The sequence below is a fragment of the Filicampus tigris genome, chromosome 7, assembly GCF_054856515.1.
Source record: "Filicampus tigris isolate MCC_2025a chromosome 7, RoL_Ftig_1.0, whole genome shotgun sequence".
Taxonomy (NCBI): Eukaryota; Metazoa; Chordata; class Actinopteri; order Syngnathiformes; family Syngnathidae; genus Filicampus; species Filicampus tigris.
The window spans coordinates 27,246,890-27,267,441 of record NC_141223.1 but is presented as its reverse complement, the minus strand read 5'-3'; the positions used below and the strand labels follow the sequence as shown (position 1 = coordinate 27,267,441).

General features: G+C 41.4%; 1 protein-coding gene across 10 annotated transcripts in view; it reads right to left on the bottom strand.

The window, feature by feature from the left end:
• Positions 1 to 20,552, bottom strand: part of bcas3 (BCAS3 microtubule associated cell migration factor) — a 482,251-nt gene that overhangs the window by 294,694 nt on the left and 167,005 nt on the right. For 8 of the 10 annotated variants that reach the window (XR_015087344.1, XR_015087345.1, XM_086034854.1 and 5 more), the window contains 2 exons: positions 11,425 to 11,590; positions 11,215 to 11,312 (listed from right to left, as the gene is read on the bottom strand). The exons of 1 other annotated variant lie outside the window; for it this stretch is intronic. Coding sequence is in view for 7 of the 9 variants with exons in the window: in XM_086034854.1 (XP_085890980.1) it covers positions 11,215 to 11,312; positions 11,425 to 11,590 (264 nt within the window). In the remaining 2 variants the exon portion in view is untranslated. Of the gene's footprint in view, positions 1 to 2,297; positions 4,986 to 11,214; positions 11,313 to 11,424; positions 11,591 to 20,552 lie in introns of those variants that run through there. One more of the 10 variants, XM_086034862.1, reaches the window with a different exon arrangement.

The following is a 20,552-nucleotide window of genomic DNA, read 5'->3' as shown; positions in this document are numbered from 1 at the left end:
GTCTAAGAATAAAATGCTCTTTCAAAAGACATTCTTTATATTAGTTCTTTGACCAGATCAAAGAAATCAGAGCATATTACTCCAGGTCTAAAGGCTTTACACTGGTTCCCAATCAGCTGTAGAATAGATTTTAAAATTCTCCTGATGGTCTATAAATCACTAAATGGTTTGGGTCCTGAATACATTAAACACATGTTGATTGAATACGAACCCAGTAGGGCTATGAGATCTGCAGCCTTGAGCCAATTAGTGGAGCCCTGAGTTCAAAGTAGTGTTACGATACCGATACTGGTATCGGGAAGTATCCCAATACCACATTAAAACACTGGTATCAGTATCTGTGAGTACAGACAAATAATGTGCCGATGCCATTTCCCGATGCTGTACTAGTAGAGAACGTTGAATGCAGCGCAGTGCTCCCTGCTGCTTTTTAATGTGTGTGTGGGGTGGGGGGGGGTGGTTGGGGAAGTGGGGTACAGCAGATATAATGTCGGCGATATGTAAATACTTCAACATAGAAACTCCAGCTCATAGCAAATGTTGCAAGAGCCGGAACCAAAGTGGCCAGGTTCAATACGTTAAACCTGATGCAACATTTGAGAATGAAAGGTGGACAAGCACCAAGAGTTTTCGGGGGCGAGCAATAACAAGGGGAATTGACCGCAACAACAAACCCAGCTCAATTTACATTGAATGCAGCGCCTTGTATCTTGCTCATTCACGACACTGGTGTGTGGTGACTGTTCAGTATTAGCCGTCGCTATTGGCCCAGAGTGGACGCTCTACACCAATTCAGAGGGCTACTTTTTCATGTTGAGAGAAAAAAAAACAGTGGGGTACAGGAGAAATAATGTCGGCGGCGATATGGAACTACTTTACTTCAACATAGCTGTTGTACTCGCTGGAGTTTCTAAGTGCAAAATTAGCGGTGCGAAAGCTGCAAGAAGTGGCCAGGTTCAATACGTCAAACCTGATAAAACATTTGAGGACGAAACATGTGAACGAGCACCAAGAGCTTGGGGTGGTGGCGGCAGCGGCAGCGAGCATAAACAAGGGGAATGGACCGCAACAACAAATCCTGCTCAATTTGTGATTTTGGAGTTGAACTTGTTGGATTTTTCTACTGCTTGTTTTTGGTTTTGAAAGTGGATTTGGGAGCGGAAGTTCTTGCGATGGGTCACTAATACTCAAAACAAACTTTTATAATAATGTCCTATAGCTTTTGTAATTAATCTGAGACAATCTTTCTCAAAGATACCTTGTGTATAATATTTTTTCCTGTTTCACAAAGGTTTTTATGTCCGACCAAGCCATGATAGCAATGGTTTTACATTGAAGTGAGTATGCAGTTCTTTAGAATTACAAGAAAAAAAATTCTCATATATATCTTTTTTTTTTTTTTTCCCCAAAAGTCTGGTATCGGTACAGTATCGGTATCGGGCGATACCGCACAGCTTGATATTGGAATCTGTATCGGGGCCAAAAAATGGCATCGGAACAACACTAGTTCAAAGTAAGCATAGTACACCTGCATTTAGCTGTTATGCTCCAGACAAATGGAATAAGGTCCCAACAGAAGTAAAATCAGACCCGAGTGTAAATGCTTTTAAATCCAGGTTAAAAACTTTGAATTTTTTAAATACAAATGATTAAGGTATTCTTTTTTTTTTTTAACTTATTTTAGAAACATACCCTTATTTCTTTACTTTACTTTTAAATGATTTAATAGTTTTCTGTTAATGTGTTTTAATGTTGTTAATGTATGTTAATGTATGTTATTTTAATAATTTTTGGAATTTCCTTTTGTTTTCTCTGCTTTGCTTCTAAATGTCATTAACTGTTGTGTTTGTAAAAAAGTGTTGTCTCTTTGCTTGTGAGAAGCCCATTGAGTTCCCTTGTGTTATGTGCTATATAAATAAAGCTGCTTTGCCTTGCCAGTTAATATAAATATATTGTGGCACGGTATCAAGTGATCTAAGAATATTGCATCCATGTGAAATTGGCAAGAAAGTCACGTATCGATATTTTCCCCTAGATAAAAAAGATAGACTAAGCACAGAAGAAAGTGGAACCTGGTCAAGTCCCAACAGACATCATTGTCCATAATTGATGGAGGCCCATTTTGTTGACGAGGAATGGAAACGCGACCAACCTATCTCCCGTGTTTGTTATGAGGCAGTATTTTGCAACCAGCCCCACACTCCATTTCAGAAGGTGTCAGTAATGCACCAAAGGTTGTTTGCCAACTGTTAAAAGATGAAGAAGAAGAATATAATGACTGCGAAGAAGAAGAGGATACAAGTCAAAGAAAAAATATTAATTTATTGTCATAGCAACTTTATTTCGGTTCACACAAGGAGTACGAAGCATTTTCATCCAACAGGATTGTAGTTTTGGCAACAATGTAACACGGGATTACGGTTAAGCAAAACTTTAAAGCAAATCTTTTAAGAGTTAAAGTGATTGGGACATGAAAAAAAAATGTCTTAAGGAGAACAAGTACAAATAATAAGATTCCAATGATTACTTTGGTGAAAAAGCAATGAAAATACCTAAACAAAGAGATGCAGAAAACTCAGTATTTTTGTGAGCTGGGAACCACTGGCCGCACCGTCGAGTTTGACCCAGTGCGTGCTGACATCTCTGGCCCACTGTGGTCAGCTCAAAGCAACGATGAGCTCTCGGCCAGTACAGTATTGGTCGCTCAGTTTTTATTTTAATGAAAGGAGTCTCAACGCAAACAATAGCCAGATAGAGTATTGTGTTATACTGCCATCTACTTGGAGAGAGGTTAACAATCTTCTAACATGTTTTATTGCCATTTTCATCACGATTGTGTGATAGAAATGTTATTCACAAGTAAGAGTATTTTTTTTTATAACGTAGTGTTGTAAAAACATGTATATTACTGTATGCATAAATGATCACAGAAATCTAAATATGATATGAATGGTATGAAATGTCACAGTGTGTTTTATATGCATTAGATTATATGTTTATCAATATTTTACTCTGGCCCAGTGTCTGTGCCAAGAGCCATTTCCAATGCATACTTGTAATGCATACATATAACACTTGTCTAACCAACTATTTTCATTTTCTTTTTTTAGCTTTATACATTCTCTGAGCAAATCAGCTCCAACCATATCATCAACTTACCTGTTCAGCCGGTATGTAATCATTCTTAGTAGTTAGCCATGATATGTATGTGAGTGTATGTGTGCGCAAAGCTCTTTTATCAGAAGCTCTATAATGTAGATAGTACATTCAATTTGCCATTTTAATCAAATTGGTTCAGATAATTGATGGATGGATGTATTTTTCATCAGTTGGACTCCCCACCCCGCCCAAAAAGAAGGCCAGAAAAGAGATCATGCTGAGAAATGGGATGTTGAGAATGTGCTTGAGAAGCATAGCACAATAATTTCAGATGGCATTCCAAGACAAAAGTCAGATCAAAACGTGGTATTGTTTTAAGACAGCTATCCTAAAAGGAAGATGGGAAGTACACAACAACGAATTTGGAGCCAAAAGTATGTTTTAGCTTTGTTTGGCCACACTTGACTGAAGAAACATCACTATTATTTGGCAACTAATTAGATTCAAATGCAATGCAAAATTCTCATTATGTGTTCAGTTTGTCTGCCCATTTTGGCAGACATAATGGTCAAATATGATGCCTGTGAACATCACTCGAACATGTCCTCATTACTCTGACACTAGAAAACATTAGCACACATGAAAAAATATCCTACCAGCTAGTCTGAATCAGACTAGACAAGTCAGTGAGGATGACAACATAGATTGGTTGTAAGCACAGTTATCATTTGCCCTGGAACATCTGTAAAGCTAATTACATATTTTGTGTATAATTATACGGCATGCTCATTCCACGGGATGGATTGATTTATATTTAGGATGGCCATCTAAGCTTGTTCTACATTTGTGGCAATGTGGCATTTAAGTTGGAAAACTTCACATTTCAAAGGATGTTAGGGTACCTACTTATTGACCTGAGCATCAACTCTTTAAGCCAGCCCTGATCTTGAAAAAATGGATTAACCATCTAAGAAAATCCCACCAGAAATTCCATCAAGTTGGGAATTACAAATGAGTGAGACGGGAGGACGTAGAAATTTTTGGTATAATTTACCTGATGCGCCAATGAGAACGTTCAGGTTGGCACTGGTAGTTGCAGATGTATGCAGCTGTCAGTATGCATTAGTTCATGCCTCAAACACCAAAATGATATCCCTTGATATGGAGGCAAATAACCAGCCAAGCAATTGCCTGTAAGATAGTCTCCTCAATGTCATCATTTGATAGAGACGTCTGCTGAAGTCACGTCATTGATGCGTATCGCAAATGTCTGCATTATTTATTACTAGGGCTGTCAATAGCGCGTTATTTTCAAAGTTAATCCAACCCCCCTTTGACGCCGTCAATTTTTTTGATCGCGTGATTAAGGTTCCCATAGCAACCAGCGGCTGCATTGATGAAGGCTGCTGGTCACCATGATCTATACATGTATCTTGAAAAAAAACAGTTTTAGAGTAGGGGAGGCGTTACATCTGCTTCGAAATATTGACTATAAGGAGGAATTGCTCGGCAGACACATGCACGGCTGTTTCCCCCTTAGGGTTGGGCACCGAAACCCCGGATTCGAGTGGAATCATTTCCATCATTCCGGTTTACCCGCTACCGTTCAGATTTTACAATGTCAATGCTAAGTTTCAATTCCTAGTTATCCGCGCGGAAGAGCTACGAACAGAGTACGACCGATTAAAAAAAATGTGTGCGCGCATGGCGTGCAGCCTCGGGCTCCTGCCGCCGAAGATGCGCGGCAATAGCATGTTAGCTCGCCCCCACTCGTGGTCAGCTCCTCGGCTCGCTTCGTCCTGGCCGGCAAGTGTGGGCAGCGGCGGCGGCGACTCTGGGTGGACCAATTCCCACAGATGGATGGATGGATGTTCTATGCAGGCCCCCTAGTTCAAACAAGGCATTCTGATTAATATTGTGTTTGTGGAATATGAGTTAAATTGTAAAATCAATCCATTTTTTAACATCTCAGGGGTCTGCCTTTTTATTACTTCTGTCGACTGAAAATGACATCACAGATGGCGCTGAGTGCTCAAATAACGACCAATCATGGCTCACTTTCAGAAAACAGGTGAGCTGTGATTGGTCGTTACGTGAGCCCTGAGCAACTGCAATATCATTCTCAGTTGATAGACGTGACAAAATGGTACGTGATGACTAAAAACAGGTGGATTAACTCTTATTCCACAAAAGCAATATTTATCAGAATGCCTTGTTTCAACTAGTGGGCTTGCATGGATTGCTTGTGGCGAGCGAAAAAGGTTGTGAATGAATTTGACGCAGAAAAAATGAAAATAAACACATTGGCTAATTGTAGCCGTTCGCAGCTGCTAAAACTGCTTAAGCAACACCATAGAACTCAAGCAATAGTATTTCCATTTGATATAAGGGGGTGAAAGTGAAAAAAAACATGCCATGACTGCTCTAAATGTGATTCACAAAGCATTGCACTACGCTCTAGAAACAGTATACTTAATTGAATTTACATTGACAGATATACAGCTGTGTGTACGACGGAACACAAGCGGTTTGCTAAACTGTGGGTACAGATTACTAAACTGTGGGTATAGATTAGTAAACTGTGGGTACAGATTAGCAAAAAAATGTTTTTTCTCATACCCTGGCACCAGAGGGGCTCCGTACTATTTATTATTAGTATCAACACAAATGTCCTATTAATGCTTTATGTTTCAAGTGGGATTAGATTAAAGTCAAATAACAACAATGTTACACTTCAGCACTTTGCAGATACATCGGAATTTGTACTCCCTTTGACTGGTTGCATGGTGACATATATCTACAATCTCTACTTGAGTCTAATATTTTATGTATGTGTAGGGCTGCTCGATTATGTAACAAATATTAATCACAATTATTTTGGTAATAATTGAAATCACGATTATTCAAACAATTGTTTATTTTTTTCTACACAACGAGAACAGGTTTAAACATATTAAGATATGTTTATGATATATTTAAGAAAAATATTAAGACAAAATTCTTTGAAACGCTATAAAAATGTAAGTTTGTTTTGGACCCAACAACATTTATCAAATTATTTTATTTTTTTAATTTAAAGTATAAATATATAAATTAAAGTATGTTACTTGTATAAAGGGCGGCACGGTGGTCGACTGGTTAGCACGTCCGCCTCACAGTTCAGAGGTCGTGGGTTCGATCACAGCTCTGGCTTCCCTGTGTGGAGTTTGCATGTTCTCCCCGTGCCTGCGTGGGTTTTCTCCGGGTACTCCGGTTTCCTCCCACATTCCAAAAACATGCATGGTAAGTTGATTGGACTCTCTAAATTGCCCCTAGGTGTGATTGTGAGTGCGGATGTTTGCCTCTGTGTGCCCTGCAATTGGCTGGCAACCAATTCAGGTTGTCCCCAGCCCACTGCCCGAAGACTGCTGGGATAGGCTCCACCACACCCCGCGACCCTTGTGAGGATAAGCAGTATCGATAATGGATGGATGGATGGATACTTGTGTAAACAAACGAGTTAACTTGCTATCCACTTATAAATTGTCAAAGTAGTAAACTGCTATGAGTAAAATGCCAATTTTGACAGAATAACAGACATGCTGTTCATCTATACATTTAGACCTTTGTCTGGAGCCTTTTTTGTTTTGTTTTTAAAGTAATATTTACACATAGTAAACAAAGTTAAAAGTAATTTGCTTCTGATAAATTATAAATTGTATATGCTGATTAGGTCAAACTTATTTAAATGTTGACTGTTCCATACATATATAAACTGTATTATAATATAATGACCAATATATACATATGTTTGCAAATTGCATTTGAAGCAATTTGAAAGAAAAATGAACACAACAAATTTGACTTCATATTATAATAGACTACACAAGAAATTTAACTTACCATATTTTACGGACTATAAGTCGCGCTTTTTTTCATAATTTGGCAGGGGGTGCGACTTATACCCTGGAGCGACTTATGTGTGAAATTTTTAACACATTATTACTGTCAATGTTAGCGCTGACTTGTATCTATGATGTTTTGCCTCCCTCTGCAGGCGCTTTAGCGAAATTCACTCTTTCCCCAATATTTCTAACTTGTCTTCTTATTGGCAAATTTAATCACGCCACCTCCAGTTCATAGTTCACGTAGTCTGCAAAGTGACATGTTAGCTTGACGCGAGCTGCAAAATGGCTATCAACACGGCAATCACGCTAAAGCGCCGGCAGAGGGAGACAAAACATCATAAATACAAGTCAGCATTAACCAGTCATAACAATTACCTCTATTATCATTTCACATGTTATTGTAACCCACATAAAGTAAACATAAGATACATCCTAAAAGCCATTATAATACATGAATTAAACGGTTAAAATCTAATGTTTTGTTAAATAAGTAATTAAAATAGTATGATAAAAAGACAATTTGACTGTTAAGGCCTTGCTAGTCGAGGAAGCTACCTTTCCAAACAGCTAAACATTCACAAACAAACTCCACAGACTCCAGGTGTGCAGAGAAGTTGCCTGTTTATATTGTGAAACTGCACAAGAAACAGAAAATACTATCAATCTCTGCATTACATACACAGAGTCACTGATAGTGTAGTTGTACACGTGCCTGAGTTGTGTGCGGGCAGCATGGGATCGATTCCTGCTCAGTGACGGTGTCTGTGTGTGTGCCCTGCTACAGAGGGCTGCATCAGGAAGGGCATCCGGCGTGAAACACTTTGTCAAATCAAAGATGCGAATCAAGCGTGCGATTTATTCGCTATGGCAACCCCTGAAGGGAAAAGCCGAAAGGACAACAACAACAACTATGCATTACATACCCATGTATTTTCATAGACATGAACAAGATGAGCATATGCTAACGATTAGCGATCGTGATTAGCATTAGCGATAGCGATTAGTATGTTCAGTCAACAACCTACAATCATCCACAATTCAGCTCGTATATAAATGATGCATGCTCATTACACACAATTGTCTAAGTTACTTTCAGACGATGGTTGAACAAGAATGAACCACAAATAGGCAGTTTCCTGCCTCTGGCTGGGGTATTGCATCATGCAGCCACACACGTAAGGAGCCAAGCGCAGAGGAGACGAAGACATAATTACGACCAAATACATAAATACTTTGGAGACTTGGAAACATTCTACATGGTCGGGTATTAATAAAATACTTATTGAATCGATCTACAACCGTTTCGGTGAGTTTAAAGTTATCTTACCGTAACTTTCTTGTATGCAACATGTGTGAATGTTAGCTAAATGTCACCATCGTAGCCCAGTGGAAATTATGTGTACTAAGCGCACAATTTCCTCCAAAAATACGACTTATACTCCGGTGCGACTTATATATGTTTTCTTCCCTCTTTATTATGCATTTTATGGCTGGTGCGACTTATAGTCCAGCAAATACGGTAAGTCACAGTAATAATGTTTAGCATGGTTTCTATTTTTGTGCTAGTATAAATAGTGTATATTTGCATAAGATATGTTGTTTAAAATAAATCCCTCGTGCCGATTGCGAAGTGGAGTCTGTGCCCTAAACTTTTGGAAGCTTTGTCCGGGCAATAGATTCCGTTATACTTTTGTGTCTCTCCGATGTTGATGGGTGGGGGTTACTGCGTACAGTGTTTCAACTACTGAGATTCGCGTTGCGGACAACGCCAAATCTAACTCTGTGTTTTTTTGCTTTGGTCTATCATAACATCGTAAACCAAACGATGGTTGAATCGATGTGTTGTGTTGCCGCTGGATGCACTTTATACGTCTTTCCTCGCCGTCTCCCACGGCAAACCCAACATGTAACCAAATAAGCGATTTCGACTTGCCTTGCTTGTTTACAAGTCGTTCCTGTGGTGGGTCTTGTGCCATTTTTAGGTCTGTTACTCTGTTAATATGTTGAGTAGGAGCGTGTGTAGTGTGACTTGCAGGGTGTGGGCTGGCTGGCTGGCTAGCTAGCTAGCTAGCTTGGAGAGGGCGGCGCAGTGGAGTAACTCATGTGCGCATGTCTCAAAACCACTCAAAATTAGTATTAATGATCGTTTTTTTACGATTATGCCAATTTTGTAATCGTGGAGTGTAATAATCAAAATCGTAATTGAATTTTGATTAATTGCACAGCCCTATGTATGTGTATTTATTTGCATAATACATCTTTATGGTTATGGTATTCTGTTAAATCTTGGTGAAATTATTTATTTGGAGAATATTTTGTAAACAATTACTTCCGGTTTAGGTCATGTAATTCGGATGGACAGTCAGATCGCTGGAGAGAGATGTGTGTTATGTCGTGTGATGGACTTTTATTATCTCAATTTATCTACTGGTGGATTATAAGGCACAAATTGTATGTTTTGTTTATTTATTGAATGTTTGAATCAAAGAGATGATTGTAAATATTGATTGAAAATACTTTGGAATATCTTTTAGTTTTCATGGTGTTCCATGTTCCATGGATGAGCAATAAAAAGACTGTGGCCATCAACATGGGGTATGGTTCTTTACCATAGAAGATACAATGCTTGTGCTGTGAATGCATTTGACGTAGTAAGTAGTATGTTCTCGATGCTGATTGGCTGTCACCAACATGCTGCCGCCAAAGAAGATCATCTAACGGTCCTAAAATAGTGATGTTGAACTGTAAATTAGTGATGATGAAAGGATGGACTAGCGGATTATGTGACGGTCCTAAAATAGCAGTGACACATTGTAATTTAGCACTGACAGAAGAGTGTTTACAATAACAACGATGGACTGACGGATTGACGGATTGAAATTGGCTGATGGTCCTAAAATAGTGGTGACACACTGTAATTTAGCAATTACAATGAGAGCAGTTAAAATAACGATGATGGACTGACAGGCTGACATTACAGTTTTGGTTCAGCGTGAAATAATGACGGACTGATGATGATGGACAGGTGGCCCAGCAGCTGGCAAAAGACAGACCGGCAAAATTAACTGACACGCCTACTTTCCGAAACAATTCAGGAAGTAGGTTTACAGCATTATTATTAATTATAACTTTTCATCGTAGTGGGAGCGCCACCCTCTGGCTAAATGAATGACATGTTTTATTCTTTCATGTTTTTCTCCTGGCAGGTTAGCCACATCTCCCTCATATTTGCTCGTAAGAGTGTTTACGCCTTCATGATGTTAAAACACAAAGTTTGAGATTTTTTGCAAAAAGCTGTTGCCATGGTAATGCCCAGTTTGCCAATAACACAATTCTGATTTTGAGAATGTAAACACTCATGAAAACTCATGAAACTTTGTACACATAGAAGGCCTGGTAAATTAATCAATAATTAATTATTCAATTTTGCAATTTTTAAAAGATGGCTCGCTACCGCCCCCTAGAATATTTTTAAAAAGTGGCCCCGTTTGTACGCTTCACCTACATCTATGAAAATTTGGTAGTATATGAAACAGGAAGAGACCTACAAAAAAGCCTTTGGAGCCATATACTAAACCTAAGAGGAAGTCCGCCATTTTGAATTTAGTTTAAAGTTTGGACTCACCTTGACTACAAATGCCGCTGTAACTTGATTAAAATGATAATTTCGATTATTCAGTTCCGATGTGCGAGCATCCCGACGTGTCGATATCCCAACGTTGCCAGGACTGTGAGTGCCCTTTATAGCTGCTTGCAGCTCTAGTTATAATTATTGTTTTTATTCTGTTTTTGTATTAATTTGTAACTGTCAGAAATATATTTTTGTCATTATATACCAGGCAAAACATTTCAATGTTCTCCCATTGGATGGCAAAAAGTACAATAAACCTGTGTATCTACATGTTGGCATTCATACAACATAATCCGTCACGGCTCCTTGAAAATATATCAGCTTTGCTTTTAATTTAAAACCAGATTTCATGCTGAATAAGTAAATTTGTTTTAAATTGAGATATTATTTCAGTATTCATATTTTTCACAATATTTTTGTTCACATTTTGATCTCTTATCTCATCGTGCATCTTTTATGTCAAACCCAAACTGTTTTCAGTCTACAGAAAAAGTTGGCTTTACTGTTCTAATAACTTTGGAGTGAAGTTTATAAGCAAAGTACCAGTAGCGTCTGTATAGTTTTAGGATAGTAACATGCCACCTTAATCAGGCTTACCTGCCAAAAGGTACTGACAGTGCTGCACATTAGTGGACGCTAAAACTAATGGATGGTTGGAGTTGAAGGGTGGCTGCAGCTCATTCCATTGTGGAGTTCTGTTTGGAATACAAACAAAAAAAACAAAAAAAAACAAAAACACCAATAAGCATCACTGGCTCATTTCAGATTTTGTTAAGACTAAGAAAAGTGTTGAAAAAAAGGGGTCACCTTGCTAAAGTCCAGCATGCCCTTGGGAAAGTACAAAGTTCCAAAGCAGTGTCATCACTTATCTTTTGTGCAGTGCTTATTGGCCGAGGTTCGAGAACATGCTCTACCAAGTTACCATAGCAGCTGATGATGTACAGTGAGTCGATAATGGTTTGCCTTGACTGATCTGAAAAGATGAAAAACATGTATAAAAACAATGCATGCCATAGCCCTATAGTCATAAGATGTTGACAATTTTAACTGTCAATCATAAGTTTCTCCCCCGCCACCTCTGATGTTCCCTTCCTTAACAGGCTGAACAACTTTTTTGCCCATTTTGAGAGGGGGAATCCAACAACCGCAACCAAGGCAGATGTAACCTCAGACCACCAACCACTGACTCTCTCCACTACTGATGTAGGAACGGCTTTGAGCAGGATTACAGTCAACAAGGCTTCGGGGCTTGATGGCATCCATGGACGTGTTCTCAGAACGTGCTCTGGGAGAGCTGGCAGGAGTGCTGACGGACATATTCAACCTGTCCTTGGCCCGTGCTGTGGTGCCGACCTGCTTCAAATCCACATCTATCATTCCAATACCCAAAAATTCCAACCCATCATGCCTCAATGACTACCGCCCGGTAGCCCTCACCCCCATTATCACAAAGTGCTTTGATCGGCTGGTCCTGGCACACCTCAAATACAGCCCCCCCTCCACCCTTCAGCCCCATCATTTTTTATACCGCCAGAATAGGAGCACAGAGGATGCAGTCTCCATAGCACTGCACTATATCCTCTCACACCTGGATGATAAAAATACCTATGCCAGAATGCTGTTGTTAGGCTTCAGTTCCACATTCAACACAGTCATCCCCTCGAAACTCATTACAAAACTCACAAACCTAGGCATCAGTTCCCTCATGCGCAACTGGTTATTGGACTTCCTGACCAGCCGGCTTCAACATTTCCGACTGGATAACCACTGTTCATCCACCATCACTATAAACACCGGCGTACCACAAGGACCTGTGATGAGCCCATTCCTATACTCCCTATTCACCACGACTGCAGACCTGTTAATGGTTCCAACACCAATATAAAGTTTGCAGATGACACCACGGTGATCGGCCTCATCAAAAGCAGCGATAAGGCGGAATACAGGGAGGAGGTGGATCGTCTGGCTGAATGAATGAATGTATGAATGGCGCGACACCAACAATCTGCTGCTCAGCACTGAGAAAACCAAGGAGCTCATTGTGGACTTCAGGAGGAATGCTGACTCACACACACCCATCCGATTCAAGGGGATGGCGGTGGAGCGTGTAAACAGCTTCAAGTTCCTGGGAGTCCACATATCTCACCTGGATGACCGGCTGCTCCAAGCTGGTCAAGAATGCCCACCAGCCCCTCTTCTTCCTGAGGGCACTGAGAAAGACCCACCTGCCCACCAACATCCTGGTAAACTTATAACGCTGCACACTTGAGAGCATCCTGACCAACTGCATCACAGTTTGGTACGGCAGCTCTTCTGCCTCGGACCGGAAGGTATTGCAAAGGGTGGTGAAAGCCGTCCAGCGCATTGCTGGCATCTGCGAGGAAAGGTGTCTCAAAAGGGTGGGAAAAATCAACCAAATACTCAAGTCATCCACCACATAAACCCTTCACACTCCTGCCCTCTGGGAGGCGCAATAGGAGCATCCGGACTAAAACTACCTGTAGCGAATATGCCTTCATTTGGACCACATCTACAGGCCTGGAGACAAGAGTCAGCCCAGAGATGCCATCAAGTCACCCCCTCCCTTTTTCTTAAGGAGATAAAAAGGTCTGGCTTTGTCTCTCTCTCACTCTCTCTCAACTTGACGCTCTCTCAAAAAAAATCTCTTCAAGAATTGGCTCTTCAAAAATCTCTCTCTCTCCAAAACTCTCCCCCAAAGAAACTTCTCAAACTCTCTTTTTCACTTCTCAACTTTTGGATCTTTTGGCTGCATTTTTTTGTGGCGCTCCCACGCGCCAAAAATCACCTGCACCAAGCTGAAAATTGGAGTCCTCCAAACCTTCGTCGCCACACACGTGGTAGACGCGCCGAACTCTGGCGGGGCAGCAAACGCTGAAGCAACACACCAGTGTTGCCCCATTTTGGAGCCCGACACTGCACAGCGGCCGGACTCCATGAGAACCCAACCAAGCTTTGGTCCCGCTCCAAGCAGCCTTCTTCTATTTTCCCCTTTTTGGTTGTTCTTTCACCTGCAAATGAGTGAAGGTCCTTCCCCTCTTCGCTCAACACGTGAGCTTCAGCAAATGTAAGAGACTACTGTGTGACTCGCCGAGGATTTTCACAGTGGGTGCATAGAAATTGATAGTGAACGCTAGCAAACTTTGTGCATTTCATAAAGTCTGCCGACTTGACTATAGTCGTCCTTACGCTCACCTATTAGAAAGCCCTTACCTCCCAGTTAATTTTGATATCTGTTTATCTGTTTTCTTATTTTTTTATTCATTTATTTAGGCTTGCTATATCGTAGTGTTTTCTTGTATGTAGAATGGTTAATAAATATTGTCCATATATAGAAGTCAAGCGTGGATTGTGTGTGTTTGGCTCAAGGTATTAACCTCTATTTTATTCCAAGAGCTCACAACTTTTTTTATTGTAGCACCTTCACATTTTATGACTGATTTAATGAGGTTTTTCGTCAAATTCCCATCTAAATAACTAAAATTTTGATGTGGTGCCCCTAGAAGCGAGCCAGAGTAATGCAGGTAATGCTCCCGGGCGCTACAAACTATTGACACTAGTGACCCCCATTTTTGCTGTCTACCAGATACCGGAACATCTTTGTTCTTACAACTGTCACACTCCTGAACTCTGCCTCCTGACCATCGCACGCACTAGTCATCTGTAAATTATCTCAACTGCACTACTGTAAATACTGTATAGTTTAGCCATGCCATAGGCCATAATTATAGTTCCCCAGCCTGTTGTAAACATTGCACCTATAGCCTGTTATAATCTATCTATCATATATTGTTGTAGCCTTAATTTCCTTGCCAGTGGTTAAGGCCAACAAGATCCACATTCATTTTTTTGAAGGACAATGTACCAACACGCTCCCACAGACATAAAGAAATTTGTCTTACTTTTGGATGACTTCAGTCTCCATGCCGCTTTCTTTCCAAGGTCCAGTTTGGGTTTAAGTGTGTGTCCATGTATATGATATGTAATTGTGTATGTTGTGTGTGCACATAATTGTCTATTGTATAATTAATAAACTAAATAGACTGCTCTCACAAATATATATATATATTTTTTTAAACTAGCCTGTAGTTGCAGTTGACAAAGTTTTCACAACAAACTTTCCTCCTAACGAGCGCACCTGTTCCAATCAATTGGGCGTGTTCAAAAGCCTGTGTGGACACTATAATGCCTACTGGCTAGAACACAATTGGGCCAGTAGGTGGCACAATTGCTCACCTTAAATGAGTTTAAAGGAAAAACTATATTCAAACAAATATTGGCTCCAACATACCGGCCCCTATTGTTATAGATGCCATAACAATACAACAAAACATACTTTGGAGCCAAAATCTCAAAACAAAAATAAATAAAATGCTCCATCCAAATACAGTCTGTGGTTTCAAGCCAACTGGTATCTTCTCAACAGTGCCTTACTCCGAGGCAGGAACTAGCAATCATAGCTTACTAATTGGTCTTTCCGATATGTTTGTTCTGCTTTTGAGAAGGACATTGTGCACCAATCCTCTATATCCAGGGCGTGTCTCCACTACTCTTGCCATGAGCCAGGATCCACGAGGTGCATGTGAATCTACAACCAAGACAACGTACCCTTTCCTGAAGTTCCTTCTGGTCCAATTCCATGAAGAAGTCGAAAATACTCCTTTACCCATCTTGTCCAGAATAAATTAGAGATGTACTGGACTTGCTTCCAGCGGCGTCTTGCATACAAATTGTGTGGACAGAATATACCAGTAGGCAGAATAGGTTTGACCTTAAGATGGAGCAAGTGATTAGGAGTAAGAGATTCCAGATCATTTGGGTTTTCTGACACTGTTGTCAGTGGGCGGCTATTCAGAATCGCTTCTATTTCACACATCACTTTTACAAGGCCTTTATCATCAAGATGTTGCTGTTTAGTTACAGAGAGCAGTGTTTTCTTGACCAGACGGATTAATATTTCCCATATTCCACCAAAATGGGCTCCACATGGAGGATTAAAGATCCACTTGACATTTTTCTGATGAAGAGCTTGTTCAGTTTTGTTTAAGTTCCATTCCTTTAAAGCCTCATTAAGTTCCTTCTCTGTCGCAATAAAATGTGTTCCATTATCAGATCTTATTTCAGATACTTGGCCCCTCCTGCTGATGAATCGTCTGAATGCATTGATGCAGGGATCCGTGTCCATAGACTGTGCCACTTCGAGATATACCGCTCTGCTGGTAAGGCAAGTAAAAATAACGCCATATCGTTTCACAGTGATCCGTCCTCATTTTACTTCCATTGGGCCGAAGTAATCAACCCCCACATATGTGAATGGTGGTAGATCTGGTGTTACTCTGTCTTTAGGTAAGTCGGCCATCTTTTGTTCTCCAACAGCAGCATTAAGTCGGCATACAGTGCATTCAGAGCTGATCTTTCATGCTAGCGTGTTTGCACAGGGAATCCAATAAGTTTGCCTCAATATGGACAACATGTGATTCCGGCCACTGTGACCAATTTCTGGTGTATGCTTCTAAGAATCAATGTGGAGAAATGGTGACCTTTGGGGAGAATGACAGGGTGCCGCACTTCTTCTGGCATTGCCATCTTGTTCAATCCTCCCCCAACTCTCAACAGTCTTCTTTCAAGCACAGGATCAAGCTTGTATAATGAACTTTTCTTCTTTACACTTCCACCTACTTCAATTGTTCTCAGTTCCTCTGCAAAGCTTTGCTGCTGACAGTAACGAATGATGGCTTCTTCTAACTCCTGAGGAGTAAGTGTGTTAACAGTCATTTTTGTTTGTGTCTTTATACCCTTTTCTTGTGTGCACACAATAGTGCTGAGCTCTGTGTGCCTTTTACTCATTTGAAACAGAGCATTCTTCAGGCGTAGAAACCATGCAGCTGCTCTTCTCAATTTTCTTAGGTCAGAAAAGTGATGTATCAGTTTACTTGTTGGCTCTTCTTCTATAGTACAAGTGTTTATAATAACATTATTCATTTGTGACTTTATTTCAGGGTCATTGTATTCATGAGTGAGTGAGGCAAGTTCATCACGGATTTCTGGCCATTCCCATTCCTGTTTTTTCAGAAAATCTGGTCCATTGCACCAGGCGGTGGACTTCAAGAATGCCTCTGCATGGAGACCACGGGAAGCATGGTCTGCAGGGTTCAGCTTTGTGCTGACAAATCTCCACTGCGATGTATGTGTTGCTTCTCTAACAACACCAATCTGATTAGCTGCAAAGGTCTTAAACCTCATGTTCTCATTCCTGATGTACTTGATCACCGAAGTACTGTCAGTCCAAAATAAAGATTCTTTAAGAGGGATCCCCAATTCAGTTAAGATTAAGATCTTGTCAATGCGTACTGCAAGAACTGCTGCAGTGAGCTCCATACTTGGCACAGTTATTGTCTTTAGGGGTGACACACTCGCATTTCCAAACACAAAGGTTACATGGACATCACCACTTTCATCTAACATTCGAAGATATGCTGCAACACTATAACTTATCTCACTTGCATCACAGAAAAGGTGCATCTGTGCATACTGAATTGGCCCCAAATATATGGGTTTGATACATCGGTCGATGCTAAAGTTTTCCAACAGGGTGAGGCCCATTAACTATTTCTGCCATGGTTTTTAATGGCTTCTGGAATGTCCATATCCCACCCAAAGTTGAGCTTGCACAGCTCTTGTAATAGGTGCTTAGCTGTGAACACAATTGGAGAAAGAAATCCCAGCGGGTCATAGACCAAGCTCACAGTAGAGAGGACACCTCGTCGAGTAGTTGGCTTGGGTTTTAGACAGATTTTGAATTGAAACACATCCTCTTCTACATTCCACTCTATTCCAAGTCCCCTTTTCACAGGAAGAGTTTGTTTCTCTAAGTCCAGGGATTTCACTTCCTTAGCTCTATCAATCTCTGGAATTGAGGAGAGTGTTGCCCTGCTGTTACTTATCCATTTGGTTAAGTTGAATCCTCCTCTTCCACATATATCCTTCAACTCTGCATACAGAGCTACGGCATCCTTGTCTGTGGGAACTGATTTTAAGCAATCAGCCACATACAAATAGTTTCGGACAGTGTTGATAGCCTCTGCTGAAAACGAATGTTGATTGTCCTCCGTTACTCGTGTTAAAGCATAGCTGGCACAGCTGGATGAGGAAGTTGCACCAAACAAATGTATAGTCATTCTAAATTCAGCTATGGGTTTAGACAGGTCACCACCAGGCCACCATAAGAAGCGGAGGTAGTCTCGATCTGATGGCGTAACTTGTACTTGGTGGAACATCCCTTCCACATCAGCCATGAAGGCGATTGGTTCTTGCCTGAACCGCAGTAACACTCCCAGCAATGTGTTGGTAAGGTTTGGTCCTTGAATTAAGTCATTAAGAGAAGTCCCTTGAAATAAGGCTGAACAATCAAAAACAACATGGATTGTGCCTTTCATAGGGTGGCGAACGCCATGATGAGGTGAGTACCACACGCTTCTGTCTGCAGTTCCTTTTTTGGCACAAACTTTGCATGCCCTTTCTGAACGGCATCTTCTAAAAATGTTTTATACTCTTCATGAACTGATTGGGTTCTTGCGAAATTTCCTTCTTGTTGTCATTGCTCTTTGTTCGGTCATTTTGTGTATTTATTTATTTATGTTATGTATTTATTGTATTTCTTTATGTATTCATTGCTTGTGATATCACAAACATATGTGCAGCACTTCGTAACAGCATTGTTTTTTAAATGTGCTGTATAAATAAATTGGATTCGATTGGAACATTGCGGATACAAGCGTCCGAAATGACTTTCCTCTGCAGGGTGTCCGGGCTCTCCCTTAGAAATAGGGTGAGAAGCTCGGTCATCTGGAGGGACTCAGAGTTGAGCCGCAGCTCCTCTACGTTGAGAGGAGCCAGATGAGGTGGCTTGGGCATCTGATTAAGATGCTTCTTGGACGCCTCCCTGGTGAGGTGTTCTGGACATGTCCCACCCGTAGGAGGCCCCGGGGATGACCCAGGACACGCTGGAGAAACTACCGTATTTTCACGACTAAAAGGCGCACCGTATTAAAAAGTGCAGTCTCAGTTACGGGTGCTATTTCTGTATTTATATAAGGTGCACCGTATTATTGGGCGCAGGAATGGTAAAACATACAATAGCTTAAAACACACGGTAGCATGCATGCACGCTAAACATATCGTTGCTGTCCTGTGAAAAACACTTATCTCGAATTTTGGAAACTTTTTTTAATTTTGGCTTTAATGTGATGTCTATAATGCGGAAACATGATTCAGGTAAAGATAAGTAAATGAAAAAAATGGAGATAAGTGCTTTTCATATAACAGCGACTATATGCTAGCAAGCACGCTAACGTATGTTTTTAAAAAAGCGAGTTATGTTGTTTTTTTATTGAAACATTTAACAATGTACTCACGTAATTGTCAGTGATTAACTGTCATCCACAAATCCATCAAAGTCCTCATCTTCGGTATCCGAAACAAACAGCTGGGCAAGCTCTCCATTAAATACGGCAGGTTCGCTTTCGTCATTGTCCGAGTCAGTCTCGTTGCCATGCGGCTCCTCAGAAACGATGCCGGCTTTTGCAAAAGCTCGCACAATAGGGCAAGCAGACACTTTAGCCCAAGTATCCACAATCCATTCACAAAGTGTGGCATAACTTGGCCGGCGCTGCCTCCAAGTCTTTGTGAAGCTGTGTTCGCCGTCCGTCATCCATCGCTCCCCGCTCGCAATGCCCTATTTACACCGATGTCCAGTGGTTGGAGTTCCTTTATTATGCCTCCGGGAATAATGGCAAGCCCGGAGTTCATTCAGCCCACCCTACTGGGAGACAAGCTGGAGCGGGCGGGGGTGGCGCACCACCTCACCACATGGATCCAGGACTACCTCACAAACCGGCCACAGTATGTGAGGACACAGGACTGTGTGTCTGACGTGCTCCTCTGCAGCACGGGGGCCCCACAGGGAACTGTCTTGGCTCCCTTCCTGTTCACCCTCTACACCTCGGACTTGAACTACAACACCCCAACCTGTCACCTGCAGAAGTTCTCTGACGACTCTGCGATTGTCGGCCTCATCACAGGCGGAGATGATCGGGAGTACAGAGAACTTACTCAGGGTTTTGTGGACTGGTGCCAGCAGAACCGCCTCCTGATCAATGCCGGGAAATCCAAAGAAATGGTGGTGGATTTCGGTAGGCGCCAGCACTCTTCACCTGCACCAGTGAATATCCGGGGAACAGATGTTGAGAGAGTCTCAACTTACAAGTTTTGGGGTTCAGGGGACACTCCTCAGGAACTTTTATGACTCGGTGGTTGCATCGGTCATCTTCCAGGGAGTGGTCACCTGGGCAGGCGGCGTCTCGGCCCGGGACAAGAAGCGGCTGGACAAACTGGTCAGGAGGGCCGGCTCTGTCCTGGGCTGCTCCCTGGACTCTGTGGACTCGGTGGGGGACAGGAGGATGTTGGCCAAGCTGTCATCAATGCTGGGCAACCCGGACCACCCCCTCCAGGGCACCCTAACAGCACTTCACAGCACCTTCAGTGACAGACTGTTACACCCTCGCTGTGCAAAGGAGAGATTCCGCCGTTCCTTCTTGCCTGCTGCTGTCAGACTCTTTAACAAGAACATTGTGTAGTCTCTACAAACTGGCGGACATTAGTGCAATTGTGCAGTCCTGCACCTGAGCTCATATCGTGCAATACCCAATATTCCCCACTACTGTAATACCGTGCAATACTCAACATTCCCCACTACTGTTAGTCTAGTTTTATTTTTATCCAATGCTGTTCCTTACATTTCACTACAGCACTGCAGCACTGTCACTTACTTAGAGTATTTTTTCCTCTGTACTATGTACAGGCCGAAATGAGTGTTCCTCATTTTTTTATGTAGATGTAGGTTGGTGTGCATATACATG